General features: G+C 38.3%; 2 protein-coding genes across 3 annotated transcripts in view; one reads left to right on the top strand and one right to left on the bottom strand.

Annotated features, from left to right (window-relative positions):
• Nucleotides 1-9060, top strand: part of EDM2 (ENHANCED DOWNY MILDEW 2) — a 61275-nt gene extending 52215 nt beyond the window's left edge. Inside the window, exons 15-19 of one of the 2 annotated variants that reach the window (XM_089138981.1) lie at nucleotides 3929-4039; nucleotides 6200-6271; nucleotides 6400-6518; nucleotides 6625-6688; nucleotides 6801-9060. In XM_089138981.1, the coding sequence (XP_088995107.1) occupies nucleotides 3929-4039; nucleotides 6200-6271; nucleotides 6400-6518; nucleotides 6625-6688; nucleotides 6801-8369 (1935 nt within the window). In that variant the 3' untranslated portion in view covers nucleotides 8370-9060. The remainder of the gene's footprint in view (nucleotides 1-3928; nucleotides 4040-6199; nucleotides 6272-6399; nucleotides 6519-6624; nucleotides 6689-6800) is intronic. The other variant, XM_089138982.1, reaches the window with a different exon arrangement.
• Nucleotides 9061-10073: 1013 nt separating this feature from the next.
• On the bottom strand, nucleotides 10074-16252 carry LOC149002889 (uncharacterized). Its single transcript, XM_089138092.1, has 8 exons — nucleotides 16093-16252; nucleotides 15010-15840; nucleotides 12127-12243; nucleotides 11830-12008; nucleotides 11627-11720; nucleotides 11432-11509; nucleotides 11171-11272; nucleotides 10074-11087 (listed from the first exon to the last, which is right to left on the bottom strand). The coding sequence occupies exons 2-8, from the start codon at nucleotides 15496-15498 to the stop codon at nucleotides 10953-10955; spliced, it is 1194 nt and encodes a 397-aa protein (XP_088994218.1). The 5' UTR covers nucleotides 15499-15840; nucleotides 16093-16252; the 3' UTR covers nucleotides 10074-10952.
• Between the last annotated feature and the right edge of the window lie 2700 nt (nucleotides 16253-18952).

The raw sequence follows: 18952 nt of genomic DNA, 5'->3' as shown, positions 1-18952 counted from the left end.
AGTTTGTGCCACATATGCATCCTATGACAGAAACTGAGAAGTATTGTCTCATCTACCCAAACGGGGGCTTAAAGCCGATCCTTGATGTAATCCAGTAGTCATAAATAAAATTAATATCATGCTTCCACTTACCTATCGTTTACTATCTCCGCATATTTGCCTAAAGCATTTGTCTTCTCTAGTACTTGCTAACTAAACTCTCTAGGAACTGTCATAGGCTTTTTCTAGATCTACAAAAACTATATAAAGATCCTTAATAAAAGGGAGACTTTGGACCAAGTAAGTGAAAGGCAGTATGGGTAGGCAAAAGCAGTACTGGTTACTGCTGACAAAGTAGGTAAAAGGACAGTATGGGTTATTGCTGACCAAGTAAGTTAAAGACAATCTTTCTGCAAGAATTACCTCCTTGAAGCAGTGAAGGATGTTAAGGAAGCAGAATTTATGGCTCTTTAACAAGGTTCCATGTGTGTGCTCGAGTATCAACAGAAGTTAAGTTACTGCAGACCAAGTAAGTAAAAGGTAGTATAGGTTACTATGGACCTAGTAGGTAGATAAAAAGTAGTCTTGGTTACTACGAAGCAAGTAGGGAGATTAAGGTAGTATAGGTTACTACAAACCAAGTAGGTAGTAGTAAAGGTCATATAGGTTACTACATACCAAGTAGGTAGGTAAAGTATTGCTGTAGGATACCATTTTAGGAGGATAAAGACCAATGGCAGTTCTGTAAATTTCTTCTTTTTTTGGGTCTCCAATAAAGAATAGCATAAAAAAGAAGCTAAATAAAGAGAGGCAAGTAGCATGACTAAAAGAGCAGTGACCAAGTCATGTATACTAAATACTAAATAAGTAAAGAAGAACTTATGCTGGAAAGAATGGTAATAGGTGGAGCACTAATAATGGAAAGAGGGGCTGTATGGAGGAGTAATCATGGGAAAACAAGTTTGGAAGTAATCATAAATAAGGAAACACAATAAGGTGAAAGAATATCATAGGACATGAGCGAAAACGTATTAAAGGAAGCAAATTATGGTAATTGAGTAAAGAGAAGCTGAAATAAGATAAAGCAAGTAAGTAACGTGATACCCTCAATTAGGAAAGTAAACAAATTGCCGAAGAGGAGGGGGGAGAGGAAAAACAAAGTAGAGGTTTTTTGAAGGCAAATTGAAAAATAAAAGGCGACGTTCAACCTTAGTAACCAAAAGCCAGGGAAGGAGGCAGCAGTACTTCGGTTTTGCAATAACCAACAATGTGTTCTCAATATTTTGAGAAACAAGAAAATAATCTCATTCAACGAGTCATGAATCAGAAGCAAAACGAAAAGCCCAGCAAAATTGTCTCTGCCAGAAGAAAAGAGGGCAATAGGATGTGGTAAGTTGGTAACTGGTAACCAAAGTACCAAACCACTAGAAATTTCCCAGATTGTGATTGAGTTTCCTTCTAGATAGATACAATAATCCCTCAAAGTTTCAGCAGCATCAACATAGATTGCAGAATGAGGGGGCAGCATGTCCATCATAACCCTAACGAAAAATAAACAACAGATTGATCCAATTAACCAGAGAGTATCATGCACAGATTCAGATATCGCTTAATAAGAAAGCATATCACCCTGGGTCTCCAACTGGGGGAATGGTAGATGACTTCATATTTTTTCATTGGACTGATCAAAATCGAGAGAGAAGAAGCAGTCCCTACTCCCTAGGCTGATTAAAGCTGCTCCGATACCATTTTAGGATTTCTGAACCTGTAATCAGCCTAGGGAGTAGGAACTGAATGGAAATTCAGAAAGAGGAAGAAGAATAAAAGAAGACTAAAGAAGAAGTGGTGGAGAAGGAGGGCATGGAGACTTGTACCAGATGCAGCTCTCCACCTCCATTGTATTTATTATTGAAAATTTTCCAAATTAAAGATATCTTGAGAATATCCCTAAATCCAGTTAGAGGAACTTCAAATATTAAAATCCTAAAATAGGCTTGCTTGATACCCAAGTAACAAGAAGGAAATGAAACAAATCTCCCCAAATATTGCTTGCTAATCAAGCTACATAAAAATATAAAGTACAGAAAATAGAAACTATAAAAGGTAGCACCAAAATAGAAACTATAGCAGGCAGCACCAAAATAGAGTCTATAGAAGTCCCACTCCAACTCGGAGACCTAATTTTGGAACCCTAACCCATTAGAATTAAATCTAAAATTACAATAGACACAGCAGAATTATTCATAAACTAGCAGCACCTCAGAATCCTTCTAATTAACCCTAGAATCCCTCAAAACCTATCCTACCTAAACCCTGGCCACAATTTCAGATCTGACATCATAATTACAGCAAGGTTTCAAGCATTTAAACCTAAAGTCCTACAATCCTAAGCCTAGCTGAAGCTTCTAGATCCATCCAAAGGCCTAGAAAACTGCTGATTCTCAAGGAAGAGGATCCTGGAGTGAGCTTGATTCTTGGGCCATATTTAAACAACTAGGCCCTAGAATTTGGCTAACATCAAGGTTATATACGCAGGTCGCATTATTTTCCATTGCTTGAATAGGCAGGGCCATGGTTATGGATTAATCCAATTTCATAAATTGAAAAAAACAAAAAAACATTTATTGAACAAGAAATCTTAATTGTGTTTGTGTAAAGTGGGCTCAAAGACCTACAGTTGCTCAAGTGATTGTATGGTTTGAGGTCTCGCAAGATTTGGCCAAGATCTCAACCGGGATCTCAATTTTTTAAGATTTCAAGACAAGATCTCATACAAGTTTAGTCGATACAAAAAAAAATACAAATTCTTGGTTGAGTTCATAAGTTGTCAAAGCGTCCGCATAAGCCTGTGTTTGGGTAAAGTGATCTAGTGTCACCTCATCGCCTAGGCGACGCCTTGCCGCCTTGCTTGGTGTCGCCTTGGTTTTTGTTGCCCTTGAGGTCTTGGATCTACAAGATCTCGGCTCAATGTAGTCTTTGTAAAACCCCATCTTGGTCGAGATGAGTCTAGATATATAGGTCTCAACTAATCTCAACACTCCTCCCTTAGCTGGTTTTGGTGCCTTCGCCGGATATCTAGTCAGGCAATTGGTTAGATTTTTATCTAGGCTACATCAACAAGTTGCTTAGTTCATCCATAACAAAGATCTATTGAAGCCAATCTTAAAGCAAGATGAATGTTTTTCCCAAACATCATACTTTTTCAAAAACTATGTTTTACTTGATGTTCGGGCCGGGCCTAACGGTTTCGGGCTGAAAAACCCCCAGCCCATTTAAAAGATAACGGTTTCGGTGCAGTTTCGGTTTGGTGCGGTTTCAGTTCGGGTTGACTAATGGTTTGGCCTAATGGTTTGGATTCGGTTTGGCTAACGGTTTGACTAAATTTTGCTGCTTAGTCATTTATTTTACCAGTGTACTTTTGTGGTGTAACTTACAAATACACTAATGTTGTAATGTGAAATTGTGAACAAGATAACATGTCTAATGTATTATCAATTTTTAACCTCTATGTTTCATTTATATCAAGTAATGGTTGTGTAAATCATGTTTTATAATTCATCTTGTTCACTCCTACAACGTATTGTTATCAAATTTAGGTCGATTTAAACTCATATAAACACTTGTATTTCTCAGAAATCTTTGGCCACCATTGTGTTCAGAAGTTCTAAAATAGGCTATATACCAAATTCCAACCTGAGTCTTAATACCCACCAAGATGGGCCCTCGAATTGGGGGGAATTCATTCAGTATTTTTACCTTCGATTTTCTAGGGGATCTAGGTTCCTATCAAGGCCGAGATCTCAAACCATGATTGAAAATTTGTAATGCTGTTGCCTGTTTTCTCTTTTTGCTTCAGTTTTTCCCTCCTTTTCCTTCACCTACTACACCCAAGATGTTATTTTATGTCTTATCACACTAGTTATGATTATTACTTGTTCTTCTTGGACAGATCGTTGATTTCTGCTGTGGTGCCAATGACTTTAGTTGGTTAATGAAAGAAAAGCTTGAAGAAACTGGCAAGAAGTGTTCGTTCAAAAACTATGATCATATTCAGCCAAAGGTATATCTTTCCTCCTCATTTTTGTTTGTATTTGGGTGACATTCTTGTGTTTGTGTAATATCCAACCCATCTGTTTATATCTGCGTCTGGATCTTCTAGGATTGATAAATCTGCTATTAGTATCAAAGCTCATTGGTTTTTCTGTTCAATCCCATAGATATATTGTGTCCGTACAAGGTATATTTGGATATCAAATTCTATTACCAAAAAAAATTGGATATGTAAAGTTGGATATCAATTTTCATTTCTAAACCAATCAGTCTTCCTCATCCTACAAGTCATCTTTTAAAAGAAAAGATGTAACTTAAATAAAGGGGGAAAAAATGTGAAACAAGAGAATATTGTGATATCCCCCACCAACCTAACCCGACATAATACTGTAGATCAAAATCCAAGAGAGCTACCATATACTATATCATATCATACTCCTATATAAAAGTAAAACCTCAAATCAGTTGTGGCAAACCTTTCATGGGACCAAAATACCTTTCCTCCAAAACAACATATTTCCTCATTGAACAATCCCTTTCAAGCCACTCCCGTGTAATATTCATTGAATCACGCCACCAACGAAACGTCCCACCTATTCATAACAAGTTCTCTCAAGAGGTATACCTCTTCAACTAACACCTCCAAAACTCTCTGTCTCTCTCTCTCTCTCTTTTTCGGTAAATAAAAGAGGGGATGCAGTAGCGGCGACCTAGTGCCGCCCGCTACGCAATGTTCGGACTTTTTATCGAGTGCGACCTATGCAAGCATTAGCCCTGTGCACTACTAGCGCAAGCACTGGCCCCATCAGCGGAGCCCCACCGGAGGTGAGGCCTAGTATAGTCCATAGAAGCCGGTAGCACTCATGCCCAGGCCAAAGGGCACACAACTGTCCAATGCAAGAAACAGAGGAGCAGAGGGGATTTGAACCTGGACATGAGGTTTACCAAACCACTTGGGAGTGAGCTTGGGACCACTAGATACCACACTGATCTCTCTTATTTCTCTCCTCTAAATGTTATTAACAACCAAAAAAATTTTAAAAAAAATTAAATTAAAAAAAAAATCTCAGTTTATTTTATTGCAACCCAAAAAACTGCCTAATATTTTATTTTCAAAAAACACATTTAAAAAAGGAAGTAAACAAAGATAATTAACAATTACCACATCAATCAACATTAATAACTCATAAACATCTTTTAATAGTTTAAAAACCATAAAGGAAAAAGGGATAATTTAACCTTGAAACTTACTTTGTTCTCCTCTTAAAAGAAAACGTTTATGTATTAAAATTATTTCAAGAAATAACTAAAACTATATGCGTATGCATGTGAAATTATGCTAGTTCATGGGAAACATCACAATTGCTGTTGCAGCTTAAGGCTGCTCTGCTGCCACATGTGAACATAGAAAAAAACACCAAAAGATTGAAATGCTGGTGACTCACGCCCTCAGTGGAAAAGGCTCTGATACCATGTAACAGTACCAGGACCTCCTACTGAGGTGCAGCCGTAGAAGAGAAGGAGAAACAGGAGAACTGAAAGCAGAAGCCACCCTTGTTGGTTTGAATATGGGCTGAAAACAAGTCAAAGGACATCTCTTAGCTGGTGAGTGTATCTCCAAATCTCACACAGATCTTAACAGATACCACTTATGATGGATTCCTATCAAATAAAAAGGGAAAATGAAGGGGAAAAAAAGAAAAATTAGAGAGAAGAAATAATTATAATTATAATTGAATAAAAGGATAAAACAAGGGTAATTTGGCCATTTCAAAATATTAGGGAGGAGAGGTAATAGTTCACCTTTTAGGGGGAATCAAACGTGAAACTTTTGGAGAGTAAGATAGGATAGGTGAGAAACAGAAATGTTCTCTCTCATTAATAGATATTTAGAGAGTAATATTTGAACTCAATTTATACCCCACTTAGACGATGCTTAAGCATTAAAGTGTTTAAGCAGGAGCTTGAATGATATTCTCTTTGGTTCAGCCTTACAAATGCAATTTCAGCATTACGTTCTCGACTTCAGATATTTGAGAACGTGTATCTTTTTATGGAAGTGAACTGAAGTGCTTGCCTCTGATTGAGTTTTCCACTGCTTTATATTGGCACGGTCTGTTTTTAAGTTCTCCTCTGGAATTTATGTATTGACTGGAGTCTCTTTTTGCAGAATGATTTTTGCTTTGAGAAGAGAGATTGGATGAAAGTCTGGCCAAAAGAATTGCCAACTGGATCACAATTGGTAGGATTTTAGATGCTTTTTATTTTCAGTTGTCATTCTAATGAATTACCGAACCTGTTACTTTCCTTTTCTCACTTCATGCATGGTTAAAAACTATTCAATTTCTTTTTCCTTTTCTTTTTGGGTAGATCATGGGTCTAAATCCACCCTTTGGGGTTAAAGGTGCTCTGGCAAACCAATTCATTGACAAGGCTCTTGAGTTCAAGCCTAAGATCCTCATTCTTATCGTTCCACCTGAAACACAGAGGTAGTAAAAATTTATTTTTTGGGGTGGCAGATTTATGCAGTTCTTTTTTTCTTTTTCATATATTTGTTTTCTCTTTATTAAAGCTCATATTTATTCTATTTTTTAGGTTAGACGAAAAGGAGACACCATATGATTTGGTTTGGGAGGATGAAAAGAAACTTTCTGGCAAGGTATGCTTGGAGTACCAAAGAACTTTGAGATATTTACTTGTCTTTGATTCTGATTGATTGATACTAAAGGAATGGTGTGTTCTGGTTTCTGATTTCCAATTCTTACTTTCAGTCCTTTTACCTTCCTGGATCTGTTGATGTGAATGATCAACAAATGGATCAATGGAATGTAAAACCACCGTTACTGTCTCTTTGGAGCCGACCTGATTGGACTTCAAGGCACAAAGAAATAGCTCTCAAGCAGGGCCACATTTTCAAGGAGCAGAGGAGGTCATCTGTGGAAGAAAATCTTAATGAGGCACGTATTTCTGATCATTCACCAAATGTGAGACCTATAGTTATGGATAATCTTGAAGAAGAGGATCAAGGTCATAGTAGTGAAATTTCTAAACTGGGTCACATTCTGAGTACAACACATGGTCTGCTAGAGCAGAAAAACGAAACAAATCCTGAAGAAACAAGAGCAGGTTTACATGAAGAACAGAAGGAAAGCTTCCCATCGAAACATGATTATAATGTCGTCCAGGGTAAGCTCGAAAAAGGTGCTGTTGGAGAAGGCAATAAACATCCTAACCATAAAAAGAAACAGTCCTCTGAGAATTCAAGGGAGGTGAGCCAAACAAAGGCTAAAGCTGATACATTAGCTGGGAAAAAATATGATAGTGTTAGGCGTCAGTCCAGAGAGAAACACAGTAAACCACCTCCGGTGGGCAATTCCCTCCTAGACAGAACAGAATCCAGAAACTTGTTGGAAAGTAATACATCTGAAGACCATGAGAGAACCCCAGTAACGGCCGTGACCAATGAAAGCTCCCAGCACCTCCAGCCCAACCTTCCAGTTCCCGGTTTGGGGATTTCAGATGGCCGTGAGAGTGGCAGGGCTCAGTCCAGGGAGAGACATAGCAGAACACCTCCAGTGACCAATTCTTTTGTAGACAGGACAGATCCCAGAAACTTACTCAAAAGTCCTCAATCTGAAGGCCATGGGATTATCTCAGAAAAGGTTATTACTGGTGAAAACTCCCGGTACTTCCAGCCCAGACTTTCTGGTTCTGATTTGGGTTTTGTAACTGGATATGGTGGGAATCGTAGTAGTATTGCTTCAGGGGACCTTGCTGATATTGAAAGGAGGTACAGCTTGAGCACAGGTAACCAGTATTCAGGTGGTACCCATATAGGAACAACTGGTAGTAGTGCCACCCTGCACCGGGAGTATGGGGTTCGGGGTTCGAATGAGGAGTTCCCGCAGTATACAAGAGATGGTACAGATAATTATGGTCGGCTGCCATACATGACTGAACGGGATGAACTCAACAGGAGGGAGGATATCAGGACGCAGCTCCAACTCTATGGCCGGCAGACAAATGGTGAGACTTTTCCCCACGGCAGCACCCTTCAGACTCCATCTTCTGCACCTTATGGGCTTATGGGTTCGTCGAGTGATTCATCCTACCAAAGGATGAACTCGTCAGCAATGCAGCGGTATGCACCTCGCCTCGACGAGTTGAACCACTCAAGGATGAATTCTTATGGGGCTGATCCTTCAGGGGTTGCTGGTAGAAGTGCTTATGACTTGCAGGGGACGCAAACTGGCTACCGTGCTGACACTCTTGGCTTTGCGCCTGGTCCACAGCGTCCCTTCTCTCACCACAATAACTCATTTGGCTGGCTTAATGACTGATTTTTCTCAGAGCTGCCCAGTCGACCATTTAATACAGGTTGGCATGTATTCTGTGTACATAGCTTATCCGAATATGTTTATATTTTATTTTTTTTCACTAATCTTGTTCTAGCTCTCCGGGCCTTGTGCCTGGCTTTTTGATCAACATCGAGCAGGCAATATCAAGAACTTAGGAAATTTATCTCCCCTTGTATCCCTAGTTACAGTAACGATCTTATGGCCCCGTTCTTGTCATTTCAACTTCTCTTTTATACAATCTTTTAGGTTAAACTTTTTTATTTATTAGATTCTCAATGTGTGTGTGTGTGTTGCTATACGCATTATATGGGTTACTAGAGGATGACAGTATGTTAGTATTGTTTACAAAATACCCCTATTTTGATTCTTGATGTCGACATCCCCCCTCCAATGAGATAGGATGATCGATGAAATAACCGGTACGAGCGATCTTGAGGAGGGTGCTTGTGTAGGAGTAGTGGTGTAAACAGATCAGATTGAAATTGGATGGTGATACTGCCATATCCATATCTTATTACATCTGGACGGATTTTGGTAAGATCTTATTAGTTTCTGGACAGATTCAGATGATATTCAAATAGTTTTTTATTCAAATAGGATTCTTTTAAATGAACAATAATTCAAATTGAATATAAGTTTTCAACTATTTATCGACATCATTATCTTAATGATACATTTGTGAAGGTCAGGTTTAAAACTTAGCAACTTTTCTTTCTTTTTTCTTTCCCTCATTTTAGCTTTGATTTTCTTCAATGTCGTTATTATTGGTTTTCCTTTGTATTTATTTAGTAGAAAATCTGAAAAAAAATATTCACATATCCTGAGTCAAAAATTTATATAAATGAGAACAAATTCAGAAAAGTAACTAAATTGGAAAGTTTCGATGGAAAATAATTGGTGGGATACCATATTTACATCTTATTAGTAGGGGGAAAATTTTGTACCCTTAAAATAGGAGGGGGGGGGGCCGCGGTTGAAACAATCCCGGTCGCGGCCCCACCGGCGACCCGGCGCCTCCTGCTTCTCCTCTCGCCCTTTTTTTTTTTTGTCATGGAGGTGGGGGGGGGGGGGGGGGGGGGGGGGGGGGGGGGGGGGGGGGGGCAGTTGCTGACAAAGACCAGGTTGAAAGGAGCCATGAGATTTTTATTAAACTTGTATCCTTATCCATCTACCTTGCTAAAGGTAACTTACTATTTTCAATCAATGTCACTACGAAATTAAATAATTAGTATATTTCTCTTACTGCCCCCCTCTTATTATCATTATTTTCATAATAATTGAAGTTCTAAAATAATCTTCATATTTTCATTGCAATTAAAAGGTGTCAGCTACTTGGTTTAAAATATAGAATCCATAAATTGAATTGGTTTGTCTTATTTAATTGTTGTATTTGGTATCATTCGATTAGTAAATCGGATAATCCATTAATCGAGTCCATTAATCAACTTGATTAATGGACAAAAACATGGTAAGGAACATTGAATCCATTTGGAAAATAGAAACTTATGAAGATGCAGTCTCACAATGTCAATTTAGCTTAAGCATAGCTGCTTGGGGATTCTGGAGTGAAGAATGGTTGGGCTTTCCCTAATCATTTCCCTTCATAACTTTGATTTCTATCCCTCCCTCAAGTCCCCTGAGCCGTCTCTAATTTTATAATCTGGTGGTTTTGGGCAATTGACCGCTTGGTTCTTTTGTCTGATGATGATGCTTGTGCTGTTTGCTATTGATCACTTCATACCTGGCTCCACTCTTTGTTGGGAAGGCCCTTGCTCTCAAATTGGCTTTTGACTCAAATCTTCATACTAGCCTGCAGAGTATCATTATCCATTCAGATTTCCAGACTTTTTGGTAATGTCAGTGTTGTTTTGAATGATGATGACCATAGCAAGAGCTTCTATAAGAAACTTTGTTCCCTATATGATGCTTCATATGGTGTTTATGGATTTCCCAATGAACTACTTCTTGGTCGGCTTGCCTCTAGGATATCATTGAGCAGAAACCTTGGGAAGATTTATTGGGAGGATAGTCATTTTTCTCTCTTCCTACATAACAATGTCATTATCATCCTAGGAACCCTCTCCTGTTTCTTAATTTGATGACTCGTTTCTCCCAGATAAGAAGCAAATAGGTTTGGGGTTCTCCCAGATTCCCAAATTCTTGGCAGACTTCCTGAAAGTGGTACAATGACAAAAGTCTGGTGGCCATCCATGAGAGGTGGTTGCATGGATACTACTGGAGGAATACTCTGCATCTTCTTATATGTTTAAAATAGAAATTTAAAAGAGGAAGAAGGAAAAAAGGGGAAAAAAGGGAACAACAAAAACTACAGGTCAGAGAGACATCCACCAAAGCCCTGACCCGAGTTCTGGTGTAATTGTATAACTTATCTTTACTTAAATGTACACACAGTTGTCCATATTACAGCCTGAAAACATATCTGTAAACAGGCTTGCCCCCCTTTTGGAGGCTTTGTATAAAACAATCCTATCTCCGGTAAGAACAGCAGGCCTAATCAGTGCCAGCTATGACTCATTTCGTGATCAGCTTTGTTACTGAAACCAGTTATTTGTCATCCAGGTTTAGAGAATTCAGTCGTCTCAATCTTTGATCAAGTGCCGCCATAACTGCTGGTTCCTGCTTTTTCCTGTGCTTGGTTATGGTATTAGTTGTCATGGAACCAATCTTATCAAAAGCCACCTGCAAGAAATGTTTCAAATGATTCACTCACTAAGTCAGGATGTTTTATAAATGTCTAGGGCTGCAAAAAGAAATTGGCTTACCGTTAACAACTCATCCGGATCAAAGACATGATGTGTTGTTTTGTGAATGATATTGATTACATCACCAACTTGATGGGACATTAACAACTCTGCTTCTTTCATCTGCAGTCATCAGCATATACAGAACATTGTATGAACAACTTATCTAGTAGTTCTGAACATTCTGGGGGTGTAATTTCCAAATGGCACTATGTATGGGAAAAAGAATAGTGTAAATAACATGAAAGGACAAGCAACTAGGCCAAGCTGAGGTGTATATACCTTGAATATAGCCAGGGCAACGTGAAATATAACTTTTGCCCCTTCATTGAAAAGAACATCCCACACTCGCATGGTTGTCTGAAAATTGGATCCACCAAAATAGAAACAATAAGTCAAAGAAGAACAACAAATATTATATGCTCTGTGAGAGGAAAAAGATGGAAAGCCAAACAGAACACATGAAATTTCTTTGACCTCTGAAGGCAAGCTCTTAGAGAAGAGACATAGAAACCACTCAGTGGTGACAAGGGAGACATCAAACCCCAATTCATCCAAATGTGCAGCTATCCTGCATGTAAATGTAGATATTATTTTCAAAATTGCAAGCAGGGCAAACTCAAGCAAACTGTCATAGGCCCAGGAAAGAGAAAAGAAACTAAAGAGGAGGTGAGAAATACCGTGGGCACTTCTTAGCTAGCAAGTCTTTGAAAACCCTTTGCTCAACATGGCATCCTGACAAGTTATCAGTGTAGCAGTCATTCACTAGGACATTTTCCAAAAGGACAGCAAGCATCCAGAATGCATCTTCTTCAGTTTTCATCACAAGTAACAACAATGCTGCAACATAATTTAAACCCTGCACAAAAGAAAATCAAAGTCTAGATCACATAATTTAGATAGATAGAGGGCAAAAAAGAGGGACACAATAGAGGAGGTTGTGAGGGAGTATATATGCATCCAAGATTTAACCTTACCTGACAGTACCCAACACAAGAATCCCGAAAAGAGTACCCAACAAGGACACGTCGCAAAGCTGCATGACCCTCTGGGGTGTCTAACCATGGATGACCAGGGAAAGTCCGCGGTAGATCCTATTCATCATCATATAACAAACTCAAATAAGGAAAATGCAGGGCATAGCAAGGAATGATCTATAGCAACAAGATCTGATGTAACAAAGAAGCATCATTTTTCAAAATTGTGCCATCTTGGGTATCTTATGCTCATGGCAGTGCCTGCTACCTAAAGGTTCTACACTTCTAGAATAATTTAAACATATTTATGGATGGGTAACTAAATTTAATACAGCACCAATATATGAGGATTCAAATTTTACCTTGAATTCTACCAGGAAAAAAAAGAGAGAAATTTACCTAGCATCCATGTCATGACACATGTAAAGCAAATACAAAGACATAAATTTTATGACAATAAGCATCAAATGCAGACCAGGTAATTTAGAGCCAGCTTAAATAATTAAAAGAGAAAATTAGATTTAATATCTAAAGCATATAACAACAACATAAAAGGTGCATCTGCTTTGTAACTAGAGATTCCCGTGCTTTATGTAATGATATTTGAGTTACTTAAAAGGATCCAAATGTGTAGATTCACAACTCTAGACACTAGCCTAATTCATCCTCTTTGCTGCTCCTTTGCTATAATTTTGGTGGCTATTGCAATGCTCTGCTTGCAACTAACTTTCTTCCACAGCAGTAGCAGTTTCAGCTTGCAGTTGCCCCTGAAGAACCAGGTGGACAACAGAAATGTGGGAGCAGGAGACAGCCCCCGGATTCATCAGCCTGTGTCTCTCAACACCCCCCACTTACTCTTTGCTACCTCCTCAAGCTCGTGCTGACCAGAAGTAAACACAAGTTGTGCTCCATGATAGATTCCTTCTGCTGCTGCAATTGGCAGCTCCCAAATTGACCACATAACTTCCCTGATCCACGCATTGTTCTTAAGGGCCAAATGAATCAGTTAGAAGAAGCCTAAACCTCTCCCACTCTCCCCTTTGTGGGCACCCATCAGTCAGCACTCGGATCAGTGGTCCCACAGTGAAAATAATGCAGCTCTTCCAGTTCCTGGCAGCCACTGGGCAGATGACTGGAGAAATCTTCCCTCTCTCTGCTCATGATTACTCCTATAAATTTCAGCCACTTTTCTGGTCTTTCTCCTTTACTTCTTTCCCATTCAGCCTATAAGAAATCATTCAGCTTATCAATCTACCAATTATAAACTTCAGTTGTCTTTCTGCCATATAATGGGACTTCTATAATCTCAATGTCAACTGTTCTGGAGTTCAAGAGAACAGAATAGGAACTCAGGAAACATATCGTTGCCTTTGCATTGGCCTTTCCCCTTTCTTTTCTATTTAGTTTTTGGGCAATCAACTCCGTTGGAATTCCATTCTGGTTGTATCCATCACAAATCTATAGAAGCAGAGGAACAGCGTTCTCCTGTCCAATTTCTCTTCTTACTACTGATGGAATGGAGTATAGGTACAGGGCCACATTGAATGCTCAGGCAGTGGATAAGCATTTAAAGGGTGGGTTGATCCTTTTCAAGCAACCTCAGTATTTTTTTTTCCTCTTCCTTTCTTTCTTTCTTTCTAATTTTTGGGGGTAAGAAACAAACTTAGTTTGAAGCATTGAAACCATTAGATGGGCCATGGTTTTTGGATGTGAAAACCCAGATTTAATCTCTGAATTTGGGCAGAGCAAAGGAGCTCAAATGCAGCCTTACAGAGTGAAAACATGGTTTATAGATGCAACATAACAGGTTGGAGAATGTTTGTTCTGGCATTGTCTGCCCCACAATGGTTTTTGAAGGCTATGGTTGTCGATGGTGAGATGCTTTAGATGAGACCACAGTGAGAGCAAGTACCATCACTCAGATTGGCAAAATTGCAGATCTGAAAATCCTTGCCCATGTGGGGATTTCTTCATGGTCTGACATTTGCTGTTTATGACTTCTTGAGTATTCAGTGATATCCATAATATCCAACATGATCTTTTGTGGTTGATAGTGGTTTCACAAGGTAGAGGACAACAAAGTGGCTTTGGTAGAAGACTTCAAAGTGACTTTGGCACCAGTTGATCATTTATTCAAGCCACCAAGGAGGAAGCCACTGAACTTTTCAGAAATACCCCACCCCCCCCCCCCCCCATTCCCAGTTGCCCCCGGGGCCCGAAAAATGTGGTTTATAATCGGGTGTAACCAACTAGGTTATGAACAGATCAATCCCTTTCACATATAGAGCTTAAGAACTGTAAGCAAAACTATTCTTTTTCTAAGGAAACATCTATAATTACATAACACGAGAGACTTTCACTTCTACTTTTTACTTCTTTTTCCCCCCTTTTTGGTGCAGTAAAGCAATATTTAACGAATTGACAGTAACTTCAGAGTTTCATGCGGATGAAGACAAGACTACCTTATCAAATCATGGCAAGAATTGGAATAGCGTAGATATCAGATTCTTCATCCCCATGGAACAAGCATGTTTTCAACTTCCAGGAGTTAAATTTTATCATAGAATGACCATACAAAAATTTAGATTCATTGTTAGCAATCGTAAAACAGCCATATGAAAATGTAGATATATTATCAGCAGTCATGGAAGTCTATAGTCAGAGAATTACCGGACATCATGGTATTTTTAAGATTACTAAGGCACGCCATTGGAAAATTATCAAATGGGCTTTGTTGGAGACTACAAGCAACAACAGATTCATAGTTCACAAAGATCACCCAAAAATAAAAATAAGATCATCAGAAAATGCTAATCGAATATTAAGAAGGCAGCTCCCAAAATAACTTGCAAATTCAATAAAAAGGGAAAGCAAACAACTTACTTGATCGATCTGCCGTGTAGCAGGTGTGACTTTCCCATCAACAGCATTGGTCAAATCTTGATAGTAGCTCTCAGGCACTGTCGATCGCTTTTTAGCCGCACCAGACACAGAAAACCAGACCTTAGGTCGGAGAACAGGTGGGATTCCCTTCCTTATGAGCTTCTTCAGAGCAATTGTATTCGCAAGGACTGATAACTTAAGGGAGGAAACAGCAATGCCTTCGGTATTAGAAGAAATCTGAGGTTGCAAATACCAATTTGCGCCTTTGCTTGCCTCCAAAGCCCACCATACACGACCCTGCTGCCTCACTTTCTCTCGTACCTCGTTCAAAATGTTAACATCATCCACATTCCCTTCCACCGTAAACCCATAAAGATCTTGGAATTTGACAATGATGTTTGCTCTTCTGCTGTGGATGCTGGGTCTCAAATATGGCATTTGGTTCTGAAATTCATGGGAGACATCCCTTGTGGCATGACTTCCATACATGTCTCCTGATTTTGGGTTGAACCAAAGCGAAGAAAAATGGAAGAGGATGAGAAGATTGTAATGGGTAGGTGTCGCTTATTATAGATCGGTGAAGCCCCACATTTCAGAAGTCATATGATCATTACTACTTTCTCAAGCCAAAATGTTCGAAATCTGAAACTTTGCAGAGAAAGAATTGGCTTTCCGAAATGGGTCTGGGAAAATATTCATGGGAAGAATGGATCACCAGTAACTAACAATTAGTAAGCCATCAAAGACCCCTTCGAGTAATGCAATTCAAACAAAAAACTGACTTTTCCATCCAAATGTGTCTGGTAAAAGTAGGATTTTTGGGGCAGAAATCTGAAATGGTGAAAAGAAAAAGCATTAAAAGGGAAAATTGAAATAAAAGAAACATAAACAAAACCCAAAAGAAAAATGGGGGAAAATCAAGGAAAGAAAGGGATTATGGAGATGAAAATTTTCATGAACGTCTCAGGGATAAAAAAGCTTGTGAAGAAGAACCCGCATTTTCAGAAGCCATGATGAAAATAGAGAGAATGAAAAGATGATAAAGAAAACCGAAATTTATGAATGTAAAAGAAGAGCCATTACAAGGAAACTCGTTGGTCTTATGTGGAATTTTCATGGATATTCTAGTTAGGAGTTTGGGTCTTGACTCTTGAATGTCAGAAAATAATAAGAGAGAGAACCCAAGTTTTCCATGGTATACCTAATTACAGCATACACAGAGCAAATTGAGGAAGATGGTGAAAATGATGGTGTGGAAGCTGGAGCTTCAAGGCAGAAGTAGGTTAATATAGCACGTGTTCGAATTTACAAGAATTTACTGAAATGCCCTCATTTTATGAGTCTTTTATTGATAACCGAGAAGGATATTTTAGGTATTAAAGAGATTTTCTGTCTTCTTTATGAAATCGAGGGGCAGATTAGTAAATATAATAAAAAACGAGAGTCAATTATTCGGGGGCCCAGGGAGACAAGAGAGGATCAGCTGCCACGTTTTAGGTATTAAAGAGAATTTTTTATGTTGAGAAAAAAATAAAAATATAACGAATGCATTATCTTTGTGCCACCATGGTTGGTCATTATCATTTTGTCACCTTATTTCTACTAAATTTTATTAAAATGGAGATTTCCTTAGTTAAAGTGCAAGGCACAACACCAGGAAAAAAAGAAGAAAAAAAAACATAATAGAGGTCATCTCATATTTATCTTAGTTAAGGTAAACCGTTGACTTAGAATTAATTGGGGTTGGGAGCATGGTATAATAAGTTGTCGATATGTCATGGTGTCTATGGTGTCCGATACGAAACCTGCAAGCTACATATGAATTCTAAGTCGGCGATATATCACTAACAGTTGAAAAATTGGTCGATTTTTGTCTCTTTTTTTTCCGTGTCAAACAATCTTTTCGACGACCGAAACACAAAGTAATGTAAGATTGATTGAAAACTTGAAATGCATAATTAGAAACGGGTAAAAGTTGATTGAAATTATACTTAGAAACAAAGATGTAATTGAAGTTATGTAAGATTGAAATTATAATTGGAAACAAAGATGTAATTGAAATTATAAAGTAAGGTTAATTAAATCTATAAATTTATAATTATACATAAAATCATAGTGTAATATTTATATCTCCTTCTAATGCAAGTGCTATGTATAAATAAATTTTAAAAAAAAATGATCAAAACCCCTGCAAATGTTGCCGACATTTCGAACCTTAGTTGGGAGTGCTAATCGAAAAGGTCTAATATCATTTGCCAATAATTAAAAATTTAAATAAAACACCTTAAAGTATGGATGAGCATACTATCTCCTCTTTCTTTCTTTCTTTCTTTCTTTCTTTCTTTTTTTTTTTTTTTTTTTTTTCTTTTCAGTGGAAGTCACAAATAGGGCCAAGGACCCAAACAAAGAACAAACTACTCAAAAGAATAGCATAAGAGATCCATTTGAAGGATCTCTTCCAATTCCAAAGGAGAATCTAATAAAAGGGGGAAAAAATCATCTGTTGTACACAGCAGTGCGCTTTTATACCAAATCACAGGCTGGGATTTAAAGCTTGATTTCAAATTTGAAAAGTTCAAAATAACCTTATAGGTTTTTTGCTTTCCCAGCCTGTGATATGGTATAAAAGTACACTGTTGTGTACAGTAGATGATATTTTCCCCTATTAAAAATCAAAGACCCCTTTATCATCAAAAGCGCCTTCAACATCCAACCAAGGGCTATATTGACGTCTCTATAGACGTAATTGTTCAAAATCTCCTCATTAGACCTCAACACAACATTTTATGTTTCATCAACTAATCCAGCACGCCGAAAAAGCAACACCAAGCAATGGAGAGGCATGAAACTGCATCTAAGGAGTCCAATTCTATACAAACCAGACCAAACCCCTTCTCTTGGATCACTAACAAACTCACCCTAATCACAATTATCTCAGCCTCTAGAATGGAGCACCCCAACCAGAGGACGAAGCACACTGTGAGAAGAATAACACCACCTACCCTTAATTTATGGGTCATTGTTTGACTCCATTCTTAACTACTATATTACTTAAAAGTTGCCTTAGGGTTGCCATTATTCTACACAAAAGAAGTCAATAGATTCAAGGCCATAGACACCCAAAAGGTTAAGATCTTCAATTTTGATATCAATAAGAAGGGCATGGACCCAAACCCAAGGTCCCAATGGAGCCATGGAGGTAGATGACTTGTTCTACAACCTTCCCCTCTTTCCATGAAATTGTAGAAGATGATCATGGTGAGGGGAAAAAGCCACTTTCAAACTTTCAATAATCCAGTGAAGCTAGTCTTAAGTAGTTGCGTATTTCACAGTTGCTTCAGACTTAAAATCCAGTCTTTACGCTGAAGAAATATAGTGAAATTGAGATTACGAGGTTGTGCAGCTTTTCATCATTTCTTCTCATTATTAATAGAACCTCATGCAATCATGTAATATCAAAGCCTTCAAATGTATTGATATGGAGAAGGATTCACCCACTTCAATTCAAGATATAAAATACCAAGAGGAAAAACAAATCAAACCAACAATAGATATATATTTTCAAACCCAAAACCAGACTGATTTGTTGGTTCAATTTTATTTTGACTGTTATTCGGTTTCATATTTGGTTTGGATCCAACTTTTATGTGGTTCTTTACTAAGTTAACAAGTAGGTAACTCAGTTCAGTTAATAGGCATACGTTAGGGGTGCAAGTTTGCCTTGATGGTCCCAACCCATCTTGAACTTGAATAGAGTTTGAGCTCAAAACTTTAGCCTTAATGGGCTGCTCAGAGCTAACGCAAAGACACCCTGAATAAGATCAAGTGTCAGGTCAAGATTGAGTATTTAACTAAGGTCGACCCAAGTGGACAGTGTCATCTACTTGTAGGTTACTTTTAGTAAAAGTAGGGCAATAATATAGATTTATGCATTGTCCTATGT

Source organism: Hakea prostrata, chromosome 10 (assembly GCF_041222555.1).
Source record: "Hakea prostrata isolate BN-2017 chromosome 10, UWA_Hpros_2, whole genome shotgun sequence".
Taxonomy (NCBI): domain Eukaryota; kingdom Viridiplantae; phylum Streptophyta; class Magnoliopsida; order Proteales; family Proteaceae; genus Hakea; species Hakea prostrata.
Note: the sequence above shows the minus strand (reverse complement) of the source record. Positions and strands in the feature narration are given on the sequence as shown.